This window comes from Balaenoptera ricei, chromosome 14 (assembly GCF_028023285.1).
Source record: "Balaenoptera ricei isolate mBalRic1 chromosome 14, mBalRic1.hap2, whole genome shotgun sequence".
Lineage (NCBI taxonomy): Eukaryota > Metazoa > Chordata > Mammalia > Artiodactyla > Balaenopteridae > Balaenoptera > Balaenoptera ricei.
In genome coordinates this window covers 74,138,064-74,159,327 of record NC_082652.1, presented here as the reverse complement: position 1 = coordinate 74,159,327, position 21,264 = coordinate 74,138,064, and the positions used below count along the sequence as shown (strand labels likewise).

The 21,264-nt window shown below is 40.0% G+C and overlaps 1 protein-coding gene and 1 pseudogene across 1 annotated transcript in view; both read right to left on the bottom strand.

Moving 5' to 3' along the window:
• Window positions 1-638: 638 nt before the first annotated feature.
• On the bottom strand, window positions 639-13,308 carry LOC132347586 (uncharacterized; annotated as a pseudogene).
• A 2-nt stretch (window positions 13,309-13,310) lies between these two features.
• C14H18orf54 (chromosome 14 C18orf54 homolog) overlaps window positions 13,311-21,264 on the bottom strand; it is a 39,202-nt gene continuing 31,248 nt past the window's right edge. Inside the window, exon 8 of the mRNA XM_059894223.1 lies at window positions 13,311-13,332. Coding sequence (XP_059750206.1) covers window positions 13,330-13,332 — 3 coding nt within the window. The 3' untranslated portion in view covers window positions 13,311-13,329. The remainder of the gene's footprint in view (window positions 13,333-21,264) is intronic.

Genomic DNA, 21,264 nt, shown 5'->3' with positions numbered 1-21,264 from the left:
TTCAAAGAAAGTATTGAATTCATAATTAGCTTGTCATTATTTTCTCAGCTAATATACAATAAATATTCAACTACTCGTATGAGTGAGTCCTTGAAATTTTGGGCTTTATAAAAAGTATCTTCATGTCAACAAAAGGGTTGAGAATGGCTAACCTAAGGTTCTATACTAAACTCTCCAGAAAAGGTTAGATGTACCCGGGTTCCAGTGCCTCCGTATGTACAACATACGTAAGCTGATCTCCCTACTTCCTTCCACAGTGATGAATAACCAAACTACAAGCATGGCACTAAGTTTCAGTGATGTGCAAAAAGAATGGATTTTCCTTTGGAGTAATAAATGTGAAGTAACAAAAGGAAAGTAAACAAATATATACACGTGACTAAAATCCATACAAAAATATATTAATTTAATTTATCAGATCCCCTCCATAGATAATCTGCACAGAGTACACTGAAATGTTCCCTTAGCATGAATTGACTATGATCTTATCAGCTAAATGAGCCCACAGGGCTGCTTCACACCTGCTTTCCCAATATCACTCTGTAAAGAGCTCCAAGCTCATTAGCCAAGTGGACCTTCTTTAAAAACAGCAAGAATAACATGAAGAGCAAAGAATGGATATGAACTCATCAGCAAATCTAAGGCAGGTTGATTGCCTGGTCCTCCTTGAATTTGGGGATCTTCTTAAACTCACTTTGCTTGAAGAAAAGCTGGGCCAGGATGTGGTCTACTGTGGCCTGGAGATAATCGTCCATGTCAAGGGTTTGCAACTGATAGTAGAAACAAAAAGAAGATGTATCAGCACCAAATTACTCAGGTTCCTACAAAGATCTTACAGTCATCAAGGCATTTTCAAGACTGTAGGTCACAGCTGTGTAACATTAGGAGCTATGAAATCCTGCGAATGGTCCCCTTGTACACTTGTCTTCTCTTGCCATGGGGAGCTCACCACTTCGACTCTGGGAATAAGGAAAGTCTGACTGATAGCTAGAGATGCTGAGGCATCTGAAGCTTTCTTAGAAGGGACCTCCATCCCACTGGGAGGTAGCTCTCTTTAAAGAGGGAGCAAGACCTTTTGTCTACTTGTAAGCAGGGACCAGTGGCCAAAGGGCCTCTCAGAGCTCCATGCCCAGAGGCACATGACGGAGGCTAATGTGGCTGCCAGGTAAGTAGTCCTCCTCCTGCACAGCCAGAGGCAGTCGTTAATCTCTGCCTATCTGGCCTGGCTGTCCAGTTGGCTGGCTCTGACTCTGTCTGTCTGTCCTTGTGCCCTCTCTCTATCACGATCTTACTGTCCTTTCTGCACCCCTCCCCCTTGACACTACCACTCTTTCTCAGCCAGCCTCTCAATTTCTGCATGTATGTGGGTCTCTCTGGGTCTCTCACTGTGTTTCTGTCTCTCTCTGTGTCTGTGTGTGTGTCTCTGAGCTTATCTGTCTCTGAATCTCTCTCCTAACTCTTTGTGTGCGTGTCTCTAGGTATGTCTGCCTTTCCCTGCCCCTCTGTATATAGGTCTGTCTGTGTCTGGGTATGTATGTATCTGTGTGTCTCTCCTTCTGTGTCTCTGTCTCTTTATGGGTCTCTGTCCCTCTTGGTGTCTATGTCTGTATGACTCCTTCTATTTGTGTATCTGTGTTGTTCCTCTCTTTTTCTCTGTGTCTGTGTCATTCTCTTTGTAGATCTCTGTCTCTCTGTATGTCTCTATCGCTGTGTATCTCTGGGCATGTATGTCTCTCTCTGTGTCCCTATGTCTCATTCTGTGTTTCTCTCTAGGCATGTGTTTCTGTCTCTCAGCCTCTCTTTATTCTTCCTCCTTCCTCTTTCCCTTCATACCCCTATGCAAAATACATCCCCGTTAGAAGCACCCCTAATACCCCTTCTAGTGGGTTAGTCGGGGTTATGCTCCCTCAAGATGCATATCAGACATTCCTGGCGGTGGGGGTAGATGTAAAAAAAATTCCTCCTACCCAAAATTCTGATTCATTTTTTCCTTCCCTGTTGTGGATCACTCCCTTAAATTGCTTCTTTTCATTAAAAAAAAAAAAACAACCCTCTACTTCTTTTCTCTTTTCAAAAGATTCATATTCTTTAATTCTTGACTTGTATTTAATAATTTTCAATTGTTATTTTTATCCTTCTTTCATATTTTTAAGTTTTAATTTGTTGGTATTAGCCTTTCACATCAATCTTTAATTAATTTTTAAAATTCCCTTTTCTTGATCTTAATTTTTTTAACTCTAACTTGCTGTTTTAATGAGTTTTTCCCTTCTTTTCCTATTTATATTTGATTTGACTTCATTTTGCTTCATGATTTGTTCTTATAACAGCTGTAGAGAATGATGACCAAGGGGGTGGCAGTAGCGGTGAGCCCCACACCAAAAGCAGGGGACACTGGAATCCTCTTCCCCCCAAGAGTCTACAGCTAGCTTTCCATTGCACCTCCTCTCACAGAGCTCTTCACAAACCTCATCCCAGGTACCCCCAGGAAGGTTCAGAGACCCAGAGAAGCAGATGCTGGAATTTTCCAGTGTCCCTCAAAGAAGGGAAGTGTCATCATGGGAAATAAGCACCACTGAGCAGGATGGTATAGGTTCTGTAGATGATACTGCTGAATTCATGCTGTGCTCGCCCCTGGAGATCTTGTTGGGTCTCCATGTAGGAAGAACCACGGCCAAGAGAAATGTCTGTCTGTTCCTGGATTTGCCCCAGGAATACCCAGACTCTTATAATTCTCACCCAGTCTCAGCAGGGAACCTAGTCCTAAGGACTGTTCAAAAATCTAAATTCCACTATTTATTCTTGTTTTTCAAACACATTATTCTATCTAATTGAGGAACACTGGGGTGAATTTTTAAAAGCAAACAACTATTTAATACAATAAACAATTCCTCTTAATGTATGTTTTATACTACAGATCACGATGTATCAGATTTGCTTAAAACAAAGAATGATGGGAAGGAATGCTACTCCTTCTTGGTAGCACTGCTCTATCATACTCAATGTTACTTCACGTCTCCTAAAGTTTCTTTTCATATACAAGAGGCTCTTCTTTTCCTCTCTCTGCCAAGTAAATTCCAGAAGAATAAACTAGCCATGCTCACTTCAGCTCCTCCCTCTCTGTCTGGGAACTGGCAAAGCTTCAAAAATCATGCTCTGCTTCTCTACGCTGTAAGGTAGTACAAGGGCCCACCTCAACGTCGGAAGGCCAGCCCAATTCTGGAGATAGATATTAGGAAACCCACTTGCCCACAGATATTAATCATATTCTCTAATACCTGCTTGATTAGTAATAGAAATGATTTCCTGGATCTCTATATACTGCTCTTTGGTCTTTTTTCTCAGCTGGTTGAGAATTGGGGGAATTAAGAGGGAATGTGATGTATTGGGTCCCTTTGTAACTGAATGAAAAGATTATTTGATTCTTCTCTTCCCACATTCGTTCAGCCAGTTCATTCATTCAGTCATTTATTCAACACACATATACTGAGGGCCCCTATGATGCAGATACGTTGCTTAGCAGAGTATTCTGCACTTCACTGGCACTCAGCAATCTCTCTTAAACTGGCTTATTCTCACCTGGTCTCCAGTGCTGAAGGCAAGAATGAGAAGCAATTCCTTATCGCATGTATTCTTAATGTAATGCTGGGTTCCAGTGGGGAAAAATATCACATCTCCAATGTGAACGTTAAACTCTATGGTACACTGAGCATTGATAATGCCCACCTAAGGAGGGGAAAAAACCATGCTGAAGTTAAGCAAATAAAATCAAATATTCATTAAGGATAAGTATTCATAGTGAAGAACAGATGGATAAAAGCATATGGTTATAAAGGGACATCTCAGAGAGGGTAAATAGCAGAAAAGAGGCAATCCTTCACATTAACTCTCCTGTTTCTGAGACAAAGTCCCACAAAAATTAAAAGATGCTCTATTTAAAGTAAATGTCCCTCAAAATGCATTAGTGAATTCAATAGTGTAGAACATCATGCAAAAAGAGCATTAATCACCATGTTCTAATTAAGGGTTATCAATTACATTCCCTAATTAGGCAGAGGATTTAAATTGCAGTGTTTTACCACCTCTATGCCCTCCTTTCTACTTGCTTGGGAAAATTCAGCCTTCTGGGAGAGCAGCATCCTAATGGTCTTTTAAAAAAGAGTTAGAGACTAAATGTGCATAAAAAACACACATATGAGCACAAAGCACACCAAAAATAAAATCTGATCCTTGAAATTAAATTTGTGGAAGATTACAATGCCCTTTTCCAATTTATTAAAGCTTTCACTTCTAAAAACAAAAAACTTTTGCTATGGGTGACATAAAAGGTGAATTTCAGTCTGGTCTGATTCTTTCTGTCAAGACTGATTCAGGTACAAGCTAGAGAAGCCCATTTTACCTGTAGATCTCCCCAGGAGCCCTGTAGTAACATGCTACTTAGTGTGGTTTTTCTGAAGAATCAAAGGGGGTGATATTAATAACTTCACCAAGATGACAAGTATGCGTCAGAAGGATCCTGGATAAATGGGGATATATGGTCACCCTGCTGGCGCTCCACACCTCCCCCCCGCCCACTCATCTTACACTGAGAGGCAAACAGCCAATTTCACGGTCCCCAAAGTGGAGCACATTAAATGCTTGCATTACCTGAGAATGCAAAACTCTGAACATGTAAGCAGGTATTCCAGCCCCTCACCATTAGTGATAAACCTCTTTATCAGTTCTGAAATGTTCTTAGCCCCTTCGCATGCTAAGAGCAAACTTGGAAGTTACCTAGCAGGACCTGCATGGTATCCTCTGTGGAAATGGCCCAGAAAGCCATTGGCACAGAGTCCTATTATGTTACCAACAAGTGAACCAAAACAAAGAAATACCTCCTGTTTGCTTCTTTCTGCACTGAAAAGGAAAGTTCAAAAAACACGGGTTCACAGAGAAATTACCTTTGCACATCCACTTATTACATATCCCATTTCATTTGCATTAAAATGAAAATGTGGCTGTCTTAATCCATTGTTATAAATCCTGAGTGTACTAAAAGTGAGGGCATTTTGGTGCTTGAGAAAGAAAAAGAAACATGAAATCCAGTTATTTAGCCAACATTCAACTCAGCAACTTAACAATTCATATAATTATAATAATAACTAATATTTATGAAGCCCTCACTGAGAACATGCAATTTTTTATGTCCTTTACATTTATTATGTCACTTGTCCCTTATAATAATCTTTTAAGGTTGCCACCAACCTTATGTGATGAAATTAAAATCTAGGTTGGTTGAGTATACTAGGGTCACACAGTGGCAGAACTGGGATCTGAATCAGGGAATTTGATGCCACAGCTGTGCTCTTAGTCATTAAGCAATACAGCCAGTTGAGCATTTAAAACAAATGAAAATGAAAAGAGAAATGAAAAGAGAAATCTCACGAGCATCCAGTCTCTTTGTTAATGTAACCACCCACGCCAAGAAGTTAAGCTCCCAAATTCACAATGAGGCCTCAATTAATAGTTTGCATTGATCAAATCAACCAGTGTTTGACTAGCTCTTTCCTTTTCCTTTGTCCAGAAAAATGATGAATCCAATCTAAATCTCATATTTCATCCATTTTAATAATAATTAAATAATAATAATTAAATAAATAATGTTTTAATAATTTCAAAACATTTTTCTCAATTACCTGATTCAGGAATTCACTAAAAATTTTTTCATCGTTGCTTAGTTCACTTCTATTTTTCCAATATTGTGCCAATTGTATTACTCCTCCTGGAAATTGATATTCTTTTGAACCTGAATCAGAGGAAGTTTAAAAAACAAAATAAGATAAACTACTTCAAAATGGTACTACAAAAGGAGAGTCAAATGCAGTTCCAGTAAGGTACATAGCCCTTCTACAGTCACAGAAAGTTTATGTGGTAGGAATTGCCAATACCACATCCTATGTTCCCCCAAGATATTGATCTGATACTGTCAGATACTATCCTAACTTCCCAAACTCTCCTGAAATTTCTAACATAGAGTGACCTCTTTAAGACAGACATTCAAGTCAGGGGACCTGGCTGGAAAACGTGAGTCATCCTAAATACCAATCTCTACCTCCCCCCTCAATCGGTCAACGAAGCCCTGTCAGTCCTGTGTCTCTAAATTCTCTGCTTCTCAACAATTCTTTCCCTCTCACACAGTGCAGGCCACCATCGTCCCCTACTTGAGGGACTGCAGGAGCCCCCTGAGTCATCACCCTGCCTCTCACCTGGCCACTTCCAATTATTCTCCACAATCCAGTTGGATTGGTCATCACTTCAAAAAACAAAACTAACACCAACTCAAAAAGATATATGCACCCCATGTTCATCGCAGCATTATTTACAATAGCCAAGATACAGAAACAACCTAAGTGCCCAAGCTCACAGATACAAGAGAAGAGAGTGGTAGCTGCCAGTGGCTGGGGGTGGGGGTGGGTGAAATGGTTGAAGGAAGTCAAGAGATACAAACTTCCAGTTACAAAATAAACAAATCATGGGGATGTAAAGTGGAGCAAGGCAGCTATAGTTAGTAATACTGTATTGCAAACTTTAAAGTTGCTAAGATCTTGTAAGTTCCCAGTGACAAGGAAAATATCTGTAACTATGTATAGTGATGGATGTTAACTAGACTTATTGTCGTGATCGTTTCACAATATATACAAATATTGAATCATTGTGTTGTATACCTGAAACTAACATAGTGTTGTATGTCAATTATACCTCAATAAAATAAATAAAATGATAAAAATAAATAAATTAAAAACCTCATTGTGTCACTCTCCTATTTAAAGCCCCTTAATTGCTACATGATTGGCCTCTCCTCTCTCATAAGCCTCTTCTCCTACAGCATCCCCCAGCCCCAGCACACCCCCCTCACACTCTGAGTCTTTTTTGCACATTCTCTTTTGTTTCTAGCCCTTTTCTCACATTTCCTACTCTGTTGAGAAATGTGTCTTTTCAAACTTCTCTTGACTGTGACCCACTGTAAAAAAACACATTACATCTCAATCCAATACACCTATATATCATATATATAAATACTTAACTAAAAAGGCTTCACAAAATAACATACTATACCTTTCAGGTCATAAAATTATCTCCACACAAGGCTATCTGGAGACTGTGATCAATCAGCATTGACAACCAGTTCTGCCAAGTTGGGAGGAAGACTGAGCCCCTCATCCTCTTTTTGCTTATGGAATGTTCTAATGAAACTAATTCCACCTTCAGGCTGAAACACATAAGAGACCATATAAGATATTTGTGAAACATTCTACACATTTTAGCAATAGAACGGGCGGTAGCTGAGGATAAGGCAGCACTGGCACCAGTGTGGTTTTCAGTGGCCCAGTCAAAAGAGCTGACCTCGATTAGCCTAAGACTTGTGATCTTTATGAAAATCTTCCAAGTATTCAATGTATGGGCATTGGTATTTTATGGTCAATATAAACTCCTGCAAAAATATACACTGGTTCCCATGCTTACCAACACTCTCACTAATGACTCATTTCCTCTACTTCTCCCTATAACATTAGAGCAGGATTTGCTGCAAGATAAATCTCAAAATCCTACTACTTAGATTCCTAAATTTACCACAAAACCCCTTCCGGGTACCACTCACGGGCCATCACCCATTTGCACAGGCAGCACCCACATCTGACCCTCTATACCCAGCGTTATCAGCAATCCCTCCAGCGACAGTGTAACTACTGAAAGAGAGCAAAAGTAGCCATTCCTTAGGAAAACTGGGGGAACCTCTGCATTAGACTAGGAAAACACAGTTACATTACCTGTAGCAAAGTTATCCCTGGATGAGCATATGGCTTTTCAGAGATGAAAATTATAGTAATTTTTAATAACTATATCATAACCTTTCTACCAATTCACTACACGGTAGCTTCCTATAGCAGTCCTTCGTAAGGGAAAATAAAGAGCAATTCACCTTCAGTGCTCTTGAGCCCATTACCCAAATGTCACTTTGTTGACTGCTGCCTTAGAAACCCGAATATTCATGCCCTCTTTGTACCTATGTAATGCATACCCTCATGGGAGTTGTTCTCAGCATCGGTACAGACCTCAGGTGACCTGGAAGCAATGTCCTCAGGTATAGAAAAAATTACATCATCAGCTTCCAGGGTCTGAAGTTCATGATGTGTAGAAAAGAAGAGCAAGAAAAAGCAGTCTTTGCTCCCCACATGCTCTATCCAGTGTACTGTGTTTTTAGGGAAGAAGATCACTTGGCCAGCTGTAACACTGTGCGTGGTAACGACAGCACCATCATCAGCCACCGCAATCCATGCTGTCCCCTGAAACATAAGCGGAAGAGCTCATCCAACACTACTTTAGAGCAAGGTTCCTCAACCTTTTTTCATTACCTCCCTTCTAAGGTACAACGTTAGACTTTTTTTTCTAATCACCACCCTATGAAATGTTAACACTACAGAGGTACTGTAGATCTGTACACTGTATACACATACTGCTCATGTACTACATGTACATCTATGCTTTATACATAAAAAGAGTAATATCTTTACCCTGCTAACAACCAGTTTTTGCCCCCTTTTGGGCAATACCACCCCCACTGAACATTTAGAGCTCTAAGTTCACGCTTGTTTGATAGTCTGAAAAGACTGCAGGCACATGTGTACACACATGCATGTGTGTGCTTGCGTGTGTTTGTGTGTGTATGCATACAGAGGCGTATGTATTTTCCAGATAAGAAAAAGTCTGCATACAATTTTGATAATAATAATAGTAATACTAATAACATAGTGCTTTTACTGTGTGTCCAGGTATTCTTCTAAGAAGGGTTTAATCTCATAGAGATAAAGCTCTAATCTCTCTTCTTGTTGTAAATTTTAAAATCAAGTGAATTGTCCAAGTATAAAAAAGGAGTTTTATTAACAACAACAGAAATATGTCACACACAAAAAACTGGCTGATCTATTAATAAGATCATCAGGGTAAGACCAAACTCTGAAAGTTCTATGAGAGCTTAGTCACTACAGCTTCCCCAGTGTCTGGAATACAGAAGCCATAAATACATTTCAGAATTAATGACTTATTTGAAATTCGAGTAAGTACACTAATTTCACTTCCAAAGAATTCTGAAAGGTCTTAACCACAAAAGGGCATCCAACTGGCTGATCACAGAGACTCAAGGCTGAACATCAGCAAACTAGTTTGTTATTACAGTCACTGCTTTATTCCTTAAAGGGAAGCTGTAGTTTCTTTGCTCATTAGATCACAGCTACCAGTTTTAGCTTTGGCTCAAAGGATGGAACAGTGGGGATTTCCCTGGTGGCACAGTGGATAAGAATCCGCCTGCCAATGCAGGGGACATGGGTTCGAGCCCTGGTCCGGGAAGATCCCACATGCCGCGGAGCAACTAAGCCCGTGCACCACAACTGAGCCTGCGCTCTAGAGCCCGCAAGCCACAACTACTGAAGTCCGTGAACCTAGAGCCCGTGCTCCGCAACAAGAGCAGCCACCGTTATGAGAAGCCCGCGCACCGCAACGAGGAGTAGCCCCCGCTCACCGCAACCAGAGAAAGCCCGCGCACAGCAACGAATGATCCAACACAGCCAAAAATAAATAAATAAACAAATAAATAAATTTATATATAAAAAAAGGCTGGAACAGTGATCTTAGCTTAACAATGTATGAAAAATGATTTCATACTGAAGAAGTTCAAAGTGATGCCAAGAATAATTAAAACAAACAGGTTAATGCTTCAAGGCACTGATAACTAATCTGAGTACACAGCCAAAGCCTGGATGTTGTCTATCACTTATTTAAGTAGGTTTTGCAACAACCTAAATAATAGCCTGAGGACACACAGCACAAATGCTTAAGGGCAGAACGTGGGCAGACTGGTGATACCTGTACAAGATAGCCGTGTTCGGAGGCCATTGCTTTTTATTCTCAGGGTCCCCAGAGTCCTCTGTGATCTCTGACTGTTCAAGCTGCTGCCAAAGGCCTCTTCTTCAATGCTGAGATAGTCTTTGACATTGTTCCTGTACCAGGCCCACTGGATTGCACCACCGGGGAACTCAAACACCTGAAAAGCCATAAGCAAATCATCAGCATGGAGGCCATCTCCTGAGGAACGTGAGGCCACCACGGCCTATGGAGTAAGCGGGAAGCACAAGGGAAAAGGCAAGGTGGTGTGGTGAGTACTGGAGCCCCCAAAAGGAAGAGAAAGAATAGGTCTGCAAGACTCCAGGAGACAACGTGGTACATGCAGTGCTATCAGTCTCTGTTTGACATAAAAAAGAACACCTATCTTGGCAAGAGAACAGGGCTGTCCGCACTTCTCCCCTGCAGCCAAACATAGAACTATCTACTAAAGAAAAATTCTGCCTGGAGCCAATAGCCACCCAACTTTCCCCCTTCTCTATCCCTCACTTCCCTTCCTCCAAACAGCCCGAAGCTGCTTCCTTCCAATGAAGAGAGAACAAAGCTTAGAAAACAACCAATGGAAACTTTGTTTTGAAATCACCATTTATAATAGATGATTCTTTTTCCTAATACGTGTGATCCATACCTTGGATTTAGGTAAATGATTTAAGAAACTTGAATTTTGGATCAACAGCCTTTTGCACCATGGGAATTGCTGTTTGCAGAGGCTGGGCTCCAGGTTCTGAATGGGGCTGAGAGTTGTTAACATAAACCAAGGAGAGAATCAGGACTCCAGATGCTGTGGTAATGGTGCAGGCCAGGAGACACACCAGGAAAGTGCTCGTCAGTGACCACTGCCTCTTCTTTTCCTAGGAGGAATTATGAAGCCATTATTCTCTACTCTTGATGCATGAGAAATATTGCCTCCTTTCTCAGTTTGGTTTATTTTCTCTTTATTTAAAAAAATGCATTTGTGGGATAAACATACTGAGTAAAATACTACATGTGTAAATAAATACACACATACGTACACTCACAGTATGGTCAGGCCCCATAAGATGGCTGCTCTCTTGCTCTCTGTACACCCCCTGCCCCCCTCCCCAGCCCTGCCTCACGCTTACTTATGCGTATGACTGCCTCCCCTCCTAAGTGGAAAGTTTAATCAGTAACCACCTGCGTGATCGCTGCGCCCCCAGCTGCCCCCGCTAACCACTGTTCTAGCCCTGGGACCAGACCAGCTCCAGTACGTTCAGTTATCAACAGGAAAGCACGGCTCTTGCGATGGTTGCTAACCCAAAGAGCTGTGTGGAGATGTGTTCCACGGTCCCCCTGGCAACCAAGGAGCCCTTTTGATGTCATGCCCCCTATAACCGATAGCCTCTTCCTCCCCTGTGCAGGGAAGATTGCTGTCGTGTCCTGCCTGCCTGCCCGTACATGGTGGGTGTCACTCCAGGACCTCGGCCTCTGACTTGTAAGAGTCCGCGTCCGGTGAATCACCAATGTCTCTGCCGCTGACTCAGGCTCTCTCTTCAGTCTAGCAGCTGGGCAAGTGCAAGGACTGCAGGCTGCGGGGCACAGCCCCACACTCACACACCCCCCGTACACCCAGATGACATCCAAATAAACAAGGATAAAAATAAAAATATAAGGAGCTGGGGCACAGAATAATACTAGAAAATTAAGTACCCAGTTAAGTTTGTATATGAAATGCATTCCAAGTCAGTCAGCCCCTATTTACCGGTTTCTTCACCTGAAAATCAAAGAGGTTATAAGTAGTTTTTTCTAAGAACTTTTTGGTTCCAGAATGTACAAATGCATTTACATGTACAGCTACATGCATGGGAATAAGCAACATAGCAGTAATCAATGGGCCTGACAGGTCTCTGTCTCTGTCTCCCCCTCCCTCCTTCATTAAACAGCTTCATTAAATTCCCTTCCTCCTGTGTATTACCTACATGAGCCTCCAAGTCACCACCCATCTCCAAGTCACAATATTTCCATGTATTTCTATGTTACTATTTCCTGGTTTCATATCACAAATATATGCTATAAACAGCAGTATTATTTCTGAGTTACAATCCACATTACTGAAAGCTGCCAAGAAAATACATACCCTAACCTTTGGACCAATTTGCCCTCACTCCTCTGACCGCTAAAATGACGTTTATAAGCAATGATGTCCAGGACTCCTTTTCCACTGCCCTCTGAGTTCCTGGTCTTTCTCTCTGAGCAAGCAAATCTTTGATCACTAATAATTCTAACAGACATTCTTACTTTAACAATCTTAAATATTCAAAAGAACACAAATAACAAATGTTGGTGAAATGTTGGTGAGGAGAAAAGGGAATCATCATACGCTGTTGGTGGGAATGTAAACTGGTGCAGCCACTGTGGAAGGATGGAGGTTTCTCAAAAAAATTAGAGATATAACTACCATATGACCTGGCAATTCTGCTCCTAGGTACATAATAATAAAAAAAAAACAACACACTTATTCAAAGAGGTACATGCACCCCAGTGTTCATAGCAGCATTATTTACAATTTCCAAGATATGGAAGTGTCCATCAACAGATGAATGGATAAAGAAGAGGTGGTATATATACAATGGAATACTACTCAACCATAAAAAGGAATAAAATTTTGCCATTTGTAGCAACATGGTTAGACTTGGAGGGCATTATTGCTAAGTGAAATAGGTCTGACAAAGACATGATATCACTTATATGTAGAATCTAAAAAATACAACAAACTAGTCAACATAACAAAAAAGAAGCAGACTCACAGATATAGAGAACAAACTAGTGGTTATCAGTGGAGAGGTGGGGGAGGACCAATGTAAGCGTTGGGGAGTGGGAGGTACAAACTATTGGGTGTAAGATAGGCTACAAGAATGTACTGTACAGTACAGGGAATATAGCCAATATTTTGTAATAACTAAATGGAGAGTAATCTTTAAAAACTGTATAAAAATTTTAAAAATTATCAATTCTTAAATGGTATATTTTGTATAGCATAATCATTTACCAACATATTCAATTTAACATTGTATAAGGGTAATATACTGAACAATAAACAAATCATTAATGCCATGAACAACAATTCATAGAAAGCTGGGCCATTAAATAGCTAAAGGAGTTAAGAGTTTATGAGAGATGGCAAGTCAGGAGATATTCAGAGCAGGAGATGCTACCTTTCTGAAGAAGGTCACTTGAAGAGAGCCGGTCTAAAGAGGGACTGTTTCCTGAGCTCTGCATAAAGGTTATGGGGGGAACTAATCTCAAGATGTAAGTCGCCATTTACATTCTTACCATTCTGGACATGGTATTCATCTTCCCCACAGACACAATATTCTGCTTTGCATCTTCATGCATTTCAAATGCTAAGTTGTCCATTGGCATAGATGGGCAAGCAATTCACTGAAAAAGAAAAACAGGGGAGGGATGTAGCTTTAGCAAATGGAGAGATCCCTGAAGGGAGAAGAATGATAATTCTTAAGGAAGGAAGTGCTTATATAGAGCGGAAAGTTAAGGAAATGAAACAAGGAAGTTGTTTCTTAAACAATAATCTCAGTTGGAAAAAAAAAAAAAAACCCGTAGAAAGCATTGCCAAATTAGAGACCAACAAAACACTTCTTTTGGTCCCCAACTGTTTGCTCACTGATGGCACATACACAGATAATAACAACAATAGCTGACTAACATTTATTTCCTCCCTTCAACAAAGTACCAGGCACAGTACTAAGTGCTTTCCATACATCATGGGATTTAATTCTTACAGCAATCCTGTCAGGTACTATGATGATTATTCCCATTTTGTAAATTAGGAACCTGAGGCACGAAGAGGTGCGATACCTGCCCGAAATCACACAACTAGTTTTAGTGTAGAAGCAAAGCACCCTTTATCAAAAGATTCTTCCATGACATTGGTTCTCTGCAGAGTCTGATGGTGGGTGCTCAGTCTAGCACAACCTTTTATCACCCAAATCAGTCCTGCCTCTAGATAATGTGACTGATTTTTCTATGTGGTTTACTTATTGGATAATTTTGTTACCTGAAAGTTAAATCTTCCTTTAAAATTCATTTTGCATCAGCTTTCCTGGTGGTGAGCTGTGGCTTGAGTAAGCTAAAAACTACTACTGTAATCCACAAAACAGTCACTCATCCTCCTTTCCTTTCTATCTTCCTACCTTTATTCCTTCCATAAACATGGTTGAATGCCTACTCTATTCCAGGCTGTATACCACTCTGCACATTACAAAGCCTTTTATTACCTTATAATCTAGTAGGAGAAATGGAAAAGAAAGCAAATAATTTCCCCAAAAAATGTGCTGCGTTCTGATAGACGTATGTACAAGATCTTGCGAGGACAGAAAGAATAATTGTGTTTGAGATAGGAAGAAAAGGCAAGGCCCCTCTGAAACCATAATTTTGAGCTAAGTCTTCGAGTCCCAACACTGTTTCACTTGGTAGGCACACTTAGTCAGTTACATTCTATTTCATATCTCTGGCTTGTCTGTAAGTAGTTTAGTAACAGACCATGTGGTAAAAATATACATTCTATCTGGGTCAGGCAGCTCAAGCTCTGACAAGGCTGAAGGTTAATCTATGCTCAAGTGATGGGGAGTGACTTTGTGGCTTTCCTACCATATCTCATCAAATCTAAGACGTGTCAGGGACTCATATCAATTTAGCCTTTTCTCACAAAGACCTGGCATTTAAATGTATGGCATTGATTTTTGAGGTAATAAAATACAAAATAATTTATCTGTGGAGCCAGCAAGGTGATTTTCTCATCATGCTATCAGAGTACCATAAAACATATTTTTCCTATTAAATTTGCCTTGTGCATTTGTTAGAATGAATTCTACATTTTAACATCTCTAAAAATGGGATGTGCTTTACAATGAGTGGTCTCTAAGACTCAATGGAAATATAGGTGGTGTGGCCACATCAGTATATACTAGATGAATATCAGTCCTGCCAGTGGCTATAACCAGGGCAGAAGTTTGTAGTGTATGATTAAGAGTGAAAATTCTAGAGCCAGACCACCAAGGTTTGAATCCTAATTCTGCCACTTATTAGCTGTGTGACCTGGGGCAAGGTATTTAACCTCTCTGTGCCTCAAGTTCTTCATCTTTACAATGGGGCTAACAATGTTGCCCTCATAAAGGTGCGAGAGGACTGAACTAGTTAATGTAAGTAAAGCACGTAGCACAGTGCCCATACATAGTAAATGCCCAATGAATGTCAGCCTTTGCCTTTTTAATAAGCACAAGTAGACTCACTACTTTAATAACACCCTGATTTTAATATGGTAGAAGGACATCTGAATTCATAAACCACCTATTACCCCTCCTAGTAAGTCAAATTACTACATCCTCACCCATTACCTTGAATCATTTATAGAATTGTCCTTATTTTGCAAATTAGAAAATCGGAGTAAAAGACCTGCTTATATTAAGATAACAGAATTGTAACTAAAACCCAGGTTTTCTTATTGCCATTACAGTGAACTTCCTATCTAGACCATACCTAAGTACTACCGCCAATATATTTCTTATCTTTTAAGCCCTTCATCTTCTTCTAACCCACCCTTTCACCATCTAACATCATTTAAACCATGGTCACTTTAGTCTCCAAAATGGGCAGTGCTGGTGGGAAGGCAGGAGTCCTTAATATCTATGTAAGATATTCATCAGATATCCACCAAAAATATATTTTTTAATGAAAGAAACAGAAAATCACCATTAGATTATCATAATAATAATTGCTTCAAGCAAGATCCCTTGGTGGGTGCTAAAATTACTGGTTGAAAGGTTAAGCTGAAAACAGAATATATGCATATTGTTTCTGTTAGAAAACCTGAGCCAGCTGGATTCTTCCTTTATGCCATGCTGGCATAGAAGAAAAGGCAGTGCTTCTTTGTTTCAATAAGAACATTTCCCCAGCTGCCCCCATCTCCAAGTTATCTGCCTTCTGTGATTCAGGTGGAAAAAGCTGATAAGATAAAGTTGGCAATTATTTGATTACTTCTTTTGAAATGTCTACCAGTAACAAGATTGATCAACACTCTTATTATGCAAATGTTTCTTATCTATTGCCAACTTTCAGATGACCAGACACTGGAGACAGTTACCAGTATCATAGAAGATATAGACCCTTGTTGCCTCAAAGACAACAATGTAATGATTCACACCAGTAACAAATACACAAGGAAAATTAAACAAGAAAAAAAACTATGTTTTATAGTACCCTGGTAACAAGATGAGGAAATCCCCTTACTGGTCCCACAGATAAAACTTAATTTATTTTAAATATTTTGTCACCTCAAAATCAATGCCATACATTTAATTTTCAGACATTTGTGGGAAGAGACTCAATACATGTTCCCACTGATCCCATAGTTCACCATTACCCACTGCAGAATGTTCTCAGGAAGAACTCTAACACTCACAGGCGTTAGGTGGGTATGGGCTCCTAAAATAAGTGTCAGAGAAGGGAAAGAGCTGGGAAGGAGCTCTGAACTTGTGAAGAAAATGAAAATATTCTATTCACGCAGCTCTACATGACAATCTGATCTTGGACAAGTTCCTTAACCTTGCTAAGTCAGTTTTCCTCATGTGTATAAAATTAAGGCTAGATTAAATAACCCTTAGGACTGTCTAGCTCTACCCACTTGAATTAGAGATATAATTATTTGGGGAAATAACACTGCTGGATTCCCAACACTCCCATTGTTTTCAAGATTTCATTGACATAATAATTCAAGATATTCAACATTCCAGCTTTTGTTTGTTTGTTCCCCAATATAAGTGCTTCATATGTAATTTTTAGTGCCAATCCAACAGCATTTTAGAACAGAAGGCTATTGAGTGGTGATATGAACAACAAAATCAGCTGAGTCCAACTCCAGAAAACTTCTGTTACAGCTCATGTGCATTCATTCAACAAATATTGACTGTAATGGTTTATATCAGTGATATATCTGTTTAGAAGGGCATAGTTAACTTCTCCAAGAAGCAGACAACAGATAAATCACAAGAGATAACGATGATCTTAAGTTAGTTAAGTATGAGCAACACTCTATTGCTCCAAAGCAAAAGATACATAGAAACATTATACCTAGTGACTAATAACAATAGTAATAATGTAATAGTTAACATTTATCGAGGCTTCCTTTATAATCTATTTTATTGTCCCATTAAATGCTCACGACAATCCTCTGATGTAGGTACTATCACTAGCCCCATTTTGCAAATGAGAAAGGCAAAGTGTAGAGAAGTTAACTAAACCAGGGTCATATAGCTAGCATGTGGTAGAGCCTCGAACACAGACAGGTCTGACTCCAGAGTCCCCACTTAGCCGTTGGAAACAAACAAAGAAACACCCAACATTTCTTGTCACACACAACCTTTGTTTTCTGAAATATATGTAACTATGAAGATATCTTGGTCAGCATTTAAGGATGAAAAGATACAATGTAACAGAGGCTGTCAACTTCTTTTTGTCTCCAGACACTGACACTTGCAACACGTTGTACCTCATCACAACTCAGTGATGGAGTTGAGGAAGAAATACCACCCAGCTAATCCTGATATACCCACCTTGAGAATTCCACAGTATACATACTCATATCTTTATTCATAAGCAACACTACATATGGCTCCACCCAAATCTTGCTTGTGGCTCCAAAAGATTTTTAAATAAAATGTATATTCAAAGATTTTTGCCACATTTCTCTCATGCAAGACTCGTGTTAAAAAAATTTCATCACATACTTCAATAGCAGCTTATAATAAAGAAAACTGAATTAATAAAAAAATTTTAAATGATATATGTTTATAAATTACAGGTATATTATTTCTATATAGATATTGCAGTAAACTAGGGAAGAGAACAATGAGTAAGATGGGTAATCCAGGGAAAGCAGATACTGAACCCAAATCAGGAAGGACTGAGACATAGTCACATATAACTGGAAGGAAGAAGGTTCAACAATTAATCAAGCTAGCAAAAGAAGTATAACAGGGCTTCCCTGGTGGCGCAATGGTTAAGAATCCGCCTGCCAATGCAGGGGACATGGGTTCGAGCCCTGGTCCGGGAAGATCCCACATGCCACGGAGCAACTAAGCCCGTGTGCCACAATTGCTGAGCCTGCGCTCCAGAGCCCGCAAGCCACAACTCCTGAAGCCTGGGCGCCTAGAGCCCGTGCTCTGCAACAAGAGAAGCCACCACAATGAGAAGCCCACACACTGCAACAAAGAGTAGCCCCTGCTTGCCGCATCTAGAGAAAGCCCATGTGCAGCAACGAAGACCCAACGCAGTCAAAAATAAATAATTAATTAATTTTAAAAAATAAAAATAAAAAATAAAATACATTAATCACCTCCAATTGAAGACAAGGCAAAAGCCCTTCAATTGTACAATTAAATAGATTTTTAAATTGGAAATCTTTGTACTTGCATGGAGGTCCAAAAAATGCTGCTGAAACGTGTAGCTTTAAAATCAGTCTACTGCAAATTTGTGGAGGAGTAGAGATCTTGCTTCTTGTTTTAACACTTGAAAGCATGACAAGTGTTTGACATTACTTAAGATTCAAGCAACATTAGTTGCCATCAAAATGACTTTATCACATATAAAATTTGCATATAGTTGATGTTTTGCCTTGCAACTTTAGGTTGAATTCATTAAGAAACTTATCTGCCTCAAAAGCTAATTTCCAATGCCATTCAGTGTTCCATAATAGAGGAACACTTTTTCTTCTCATTAACAAAAACTTCAATTTTGGCCCTAAGATTTTAAAAAATCACAATAAAATTTTACCACTGCTGAGTCATCAAACTGATGTGTGGTAGGGCAAGAGAGAAGATTCAGCTTCTATTTCTGATAAAAATTCACAGAATTGATAAAGGTTAAGTCCACAAGAGCAAATGAAGCTCACCATTGACACCACTGGCTCAGTAACACAGGGTAGACTCAAATATTTTCTGCAAAGCACCTGCTAATGAATAATACCACAAATAAGCTATAAACATCTTACATTTTCATAAGACTTGTAAATTTGTACAACTAAGCTTTTTTCTCTGCTTCACACATTTTTATCACTGTAAGTTGTAATACATCTTAGTAGATTCCACTTCATGTTTACTGATTAATTTTTCTCAAATTCTTTGAGCTATTCCCTTTTTTAGTTGTAACATGCAGACTATTCATATAGGGTAATTCTTTTGTCAATTCAAACTCAGCTTTGACCTTTGGAATAAAAAAACAACTTAGTAGTATCAGTAACACCTTTTGGACTCAAGAGCCAAGAAAAACCAAAGAAATCATTTGCCCTGATTTTTAACTATTAATGTTGCTCCCAATATCATCAACTCTTTGGTCAATTATTCTCCCCAAGAGGTTAATAGTCTTAAACAAGTTTATTTTCTCTGGACACATTCCTTCAGTTGTTGCAATTAAGCAGAATTTAATAAACTCACTATCAGTAAACAGTTTTCCTTATTTGGCTAAGCCATTCTAAACTTACTGTGACTCTCATTTTCATTTTTTATATTTTTGAAGAAATTCTGCTGTTATGATTAAAAAATTTTTTTTTCCTAATTGGCTTTTCTCCAAGTTGGAAATATTGTGATGAGTGCTTGGTCTAGTAATGTCGATAGAGATTGTATTCTTTATGTGTCATAGAATATTCATCTTTTAAATTTTCTTCAACCATTTAAAAACATAAAAAACATTCTTAGCTTATGAACTCTACAGAAAACCAGTGGGAGGCTAAATTCCAACTATGAGCCATAGTTTGCCCATCCCTGCTCTAGAACACAGATGTAATTTCTTCCCACTCTCAGATTCAGAACCTAGGATTATCTAGAAAGGTGTGTGATAAGAATCAGTTAGTCATCGGGCTTCCCTGGTGGCTCAGTGGTTAAGAATCCCCCTGCCAATGCAGGGGACACAGGTTTGAGCCCTGGTCTGGGAAGATCCCACATGCCGTGGAGCAACAAAGCCCGTGCTCCACAACTACTGAGCCTGCGCTCTAGAGCCCGCGAGTCACAACTACTGAGGCCGTGCACCACAACTACTGAAGCCCACACACCTAGAGCCTGTGCTCCGCAACGAGAAGCCACTGCAATGAGAAGCCCGGGCACTGCAACAAAGAATAGCCCCCTCTCGCCACAACTAGAGAAAGCCCGCGTACAGCAACGAAGACCCAACGCAGTCAAAAATAAATAAAGAATTTTTAAAATTATATAAAAAAAGAATCAGTTAATCATCATTTATTAGCTTCTCTTCCAGGTAGGGTGGATCCTACTTTATTAAAAGGATGACTACTTCTACTAGACTGTTTATAAACTAGTTCCTGTACAACCAATGGTTGCTCACTTTTTTTTTTTAACATCTTTATTGGAGTATAATTGCTTTACCTTGTTTTGTTAGTTTCTGCTGTATAACAAAGTGAATCAGCTATATGTATACTTATATCCCCATATCCCCTCCCTCTTGCATCTCCCCCCTACCCTCCCTATCCCACCCCTCTGGTGGTCACGAAGCACCGAGCTGATCTCCCTGTGCTATGCAGCTGCTTCCCACTAGCTATCTATTTTACCTTTGGTAGTGTATATATGTCAGTGCCACCCTCTCACGTCGTCCTAGCTTACCCTTCCCCCTCCCCGTGTCCTCAAGTCCATTCTCTATGTCTGCGTCTTTATTCCTGTCCTGCCCTGGTTGCTCACTTTTAAAGTCAGTAGTGAAATTAGTCATCTCTAATTTCACCCCTTATCTCAACTCTGCCAACATTAAAAGCATTCCTACCTTGCCCTCTTTTTATTCGAGGTCAGAATATGTGGTTCTTTTCTTTTTTAAATTTTATTTATTTATTTATTTATGGCTGCGTTGGGTCTTCGTTGCTGCATGCAGGCTTTCTCTAGTTGCGGCGAGAGGGGGCTATTCTTTGTTGCAGTGCACGGGCTTCTCATTGCAGTGGCTTCTCTTGTTGCGGAGCACGGGCTCTAGGGGCACGGGCTTCAGTAGTTGTGGCGCACGGGCTCAGTAGTTGTGGCTTGCGGGCTCTAGAGCACAGGCTCAGTAGTTGTGGCGCACGGGCTTCGTTGCTCCGCGGCATGCGGGATCTTCCCAGACAAGGGCTCGAACCTGTGTCCCCTGCATTGGCAGGCGGATTCTTAACCACTGCGCCACCAGAAAAGCCCAGAATATGTGGTTCTTGGACAAGGTACTGTTCAAAGTACTGAACCAAAGCCCTCATTTGTGTCATTCTTGCCAAGTGAGGCCTTCCAACAGCCAGAAAGGCCCCTGCTACACAGGTAATGCTAAGAGTTTGGACTTTTCCAC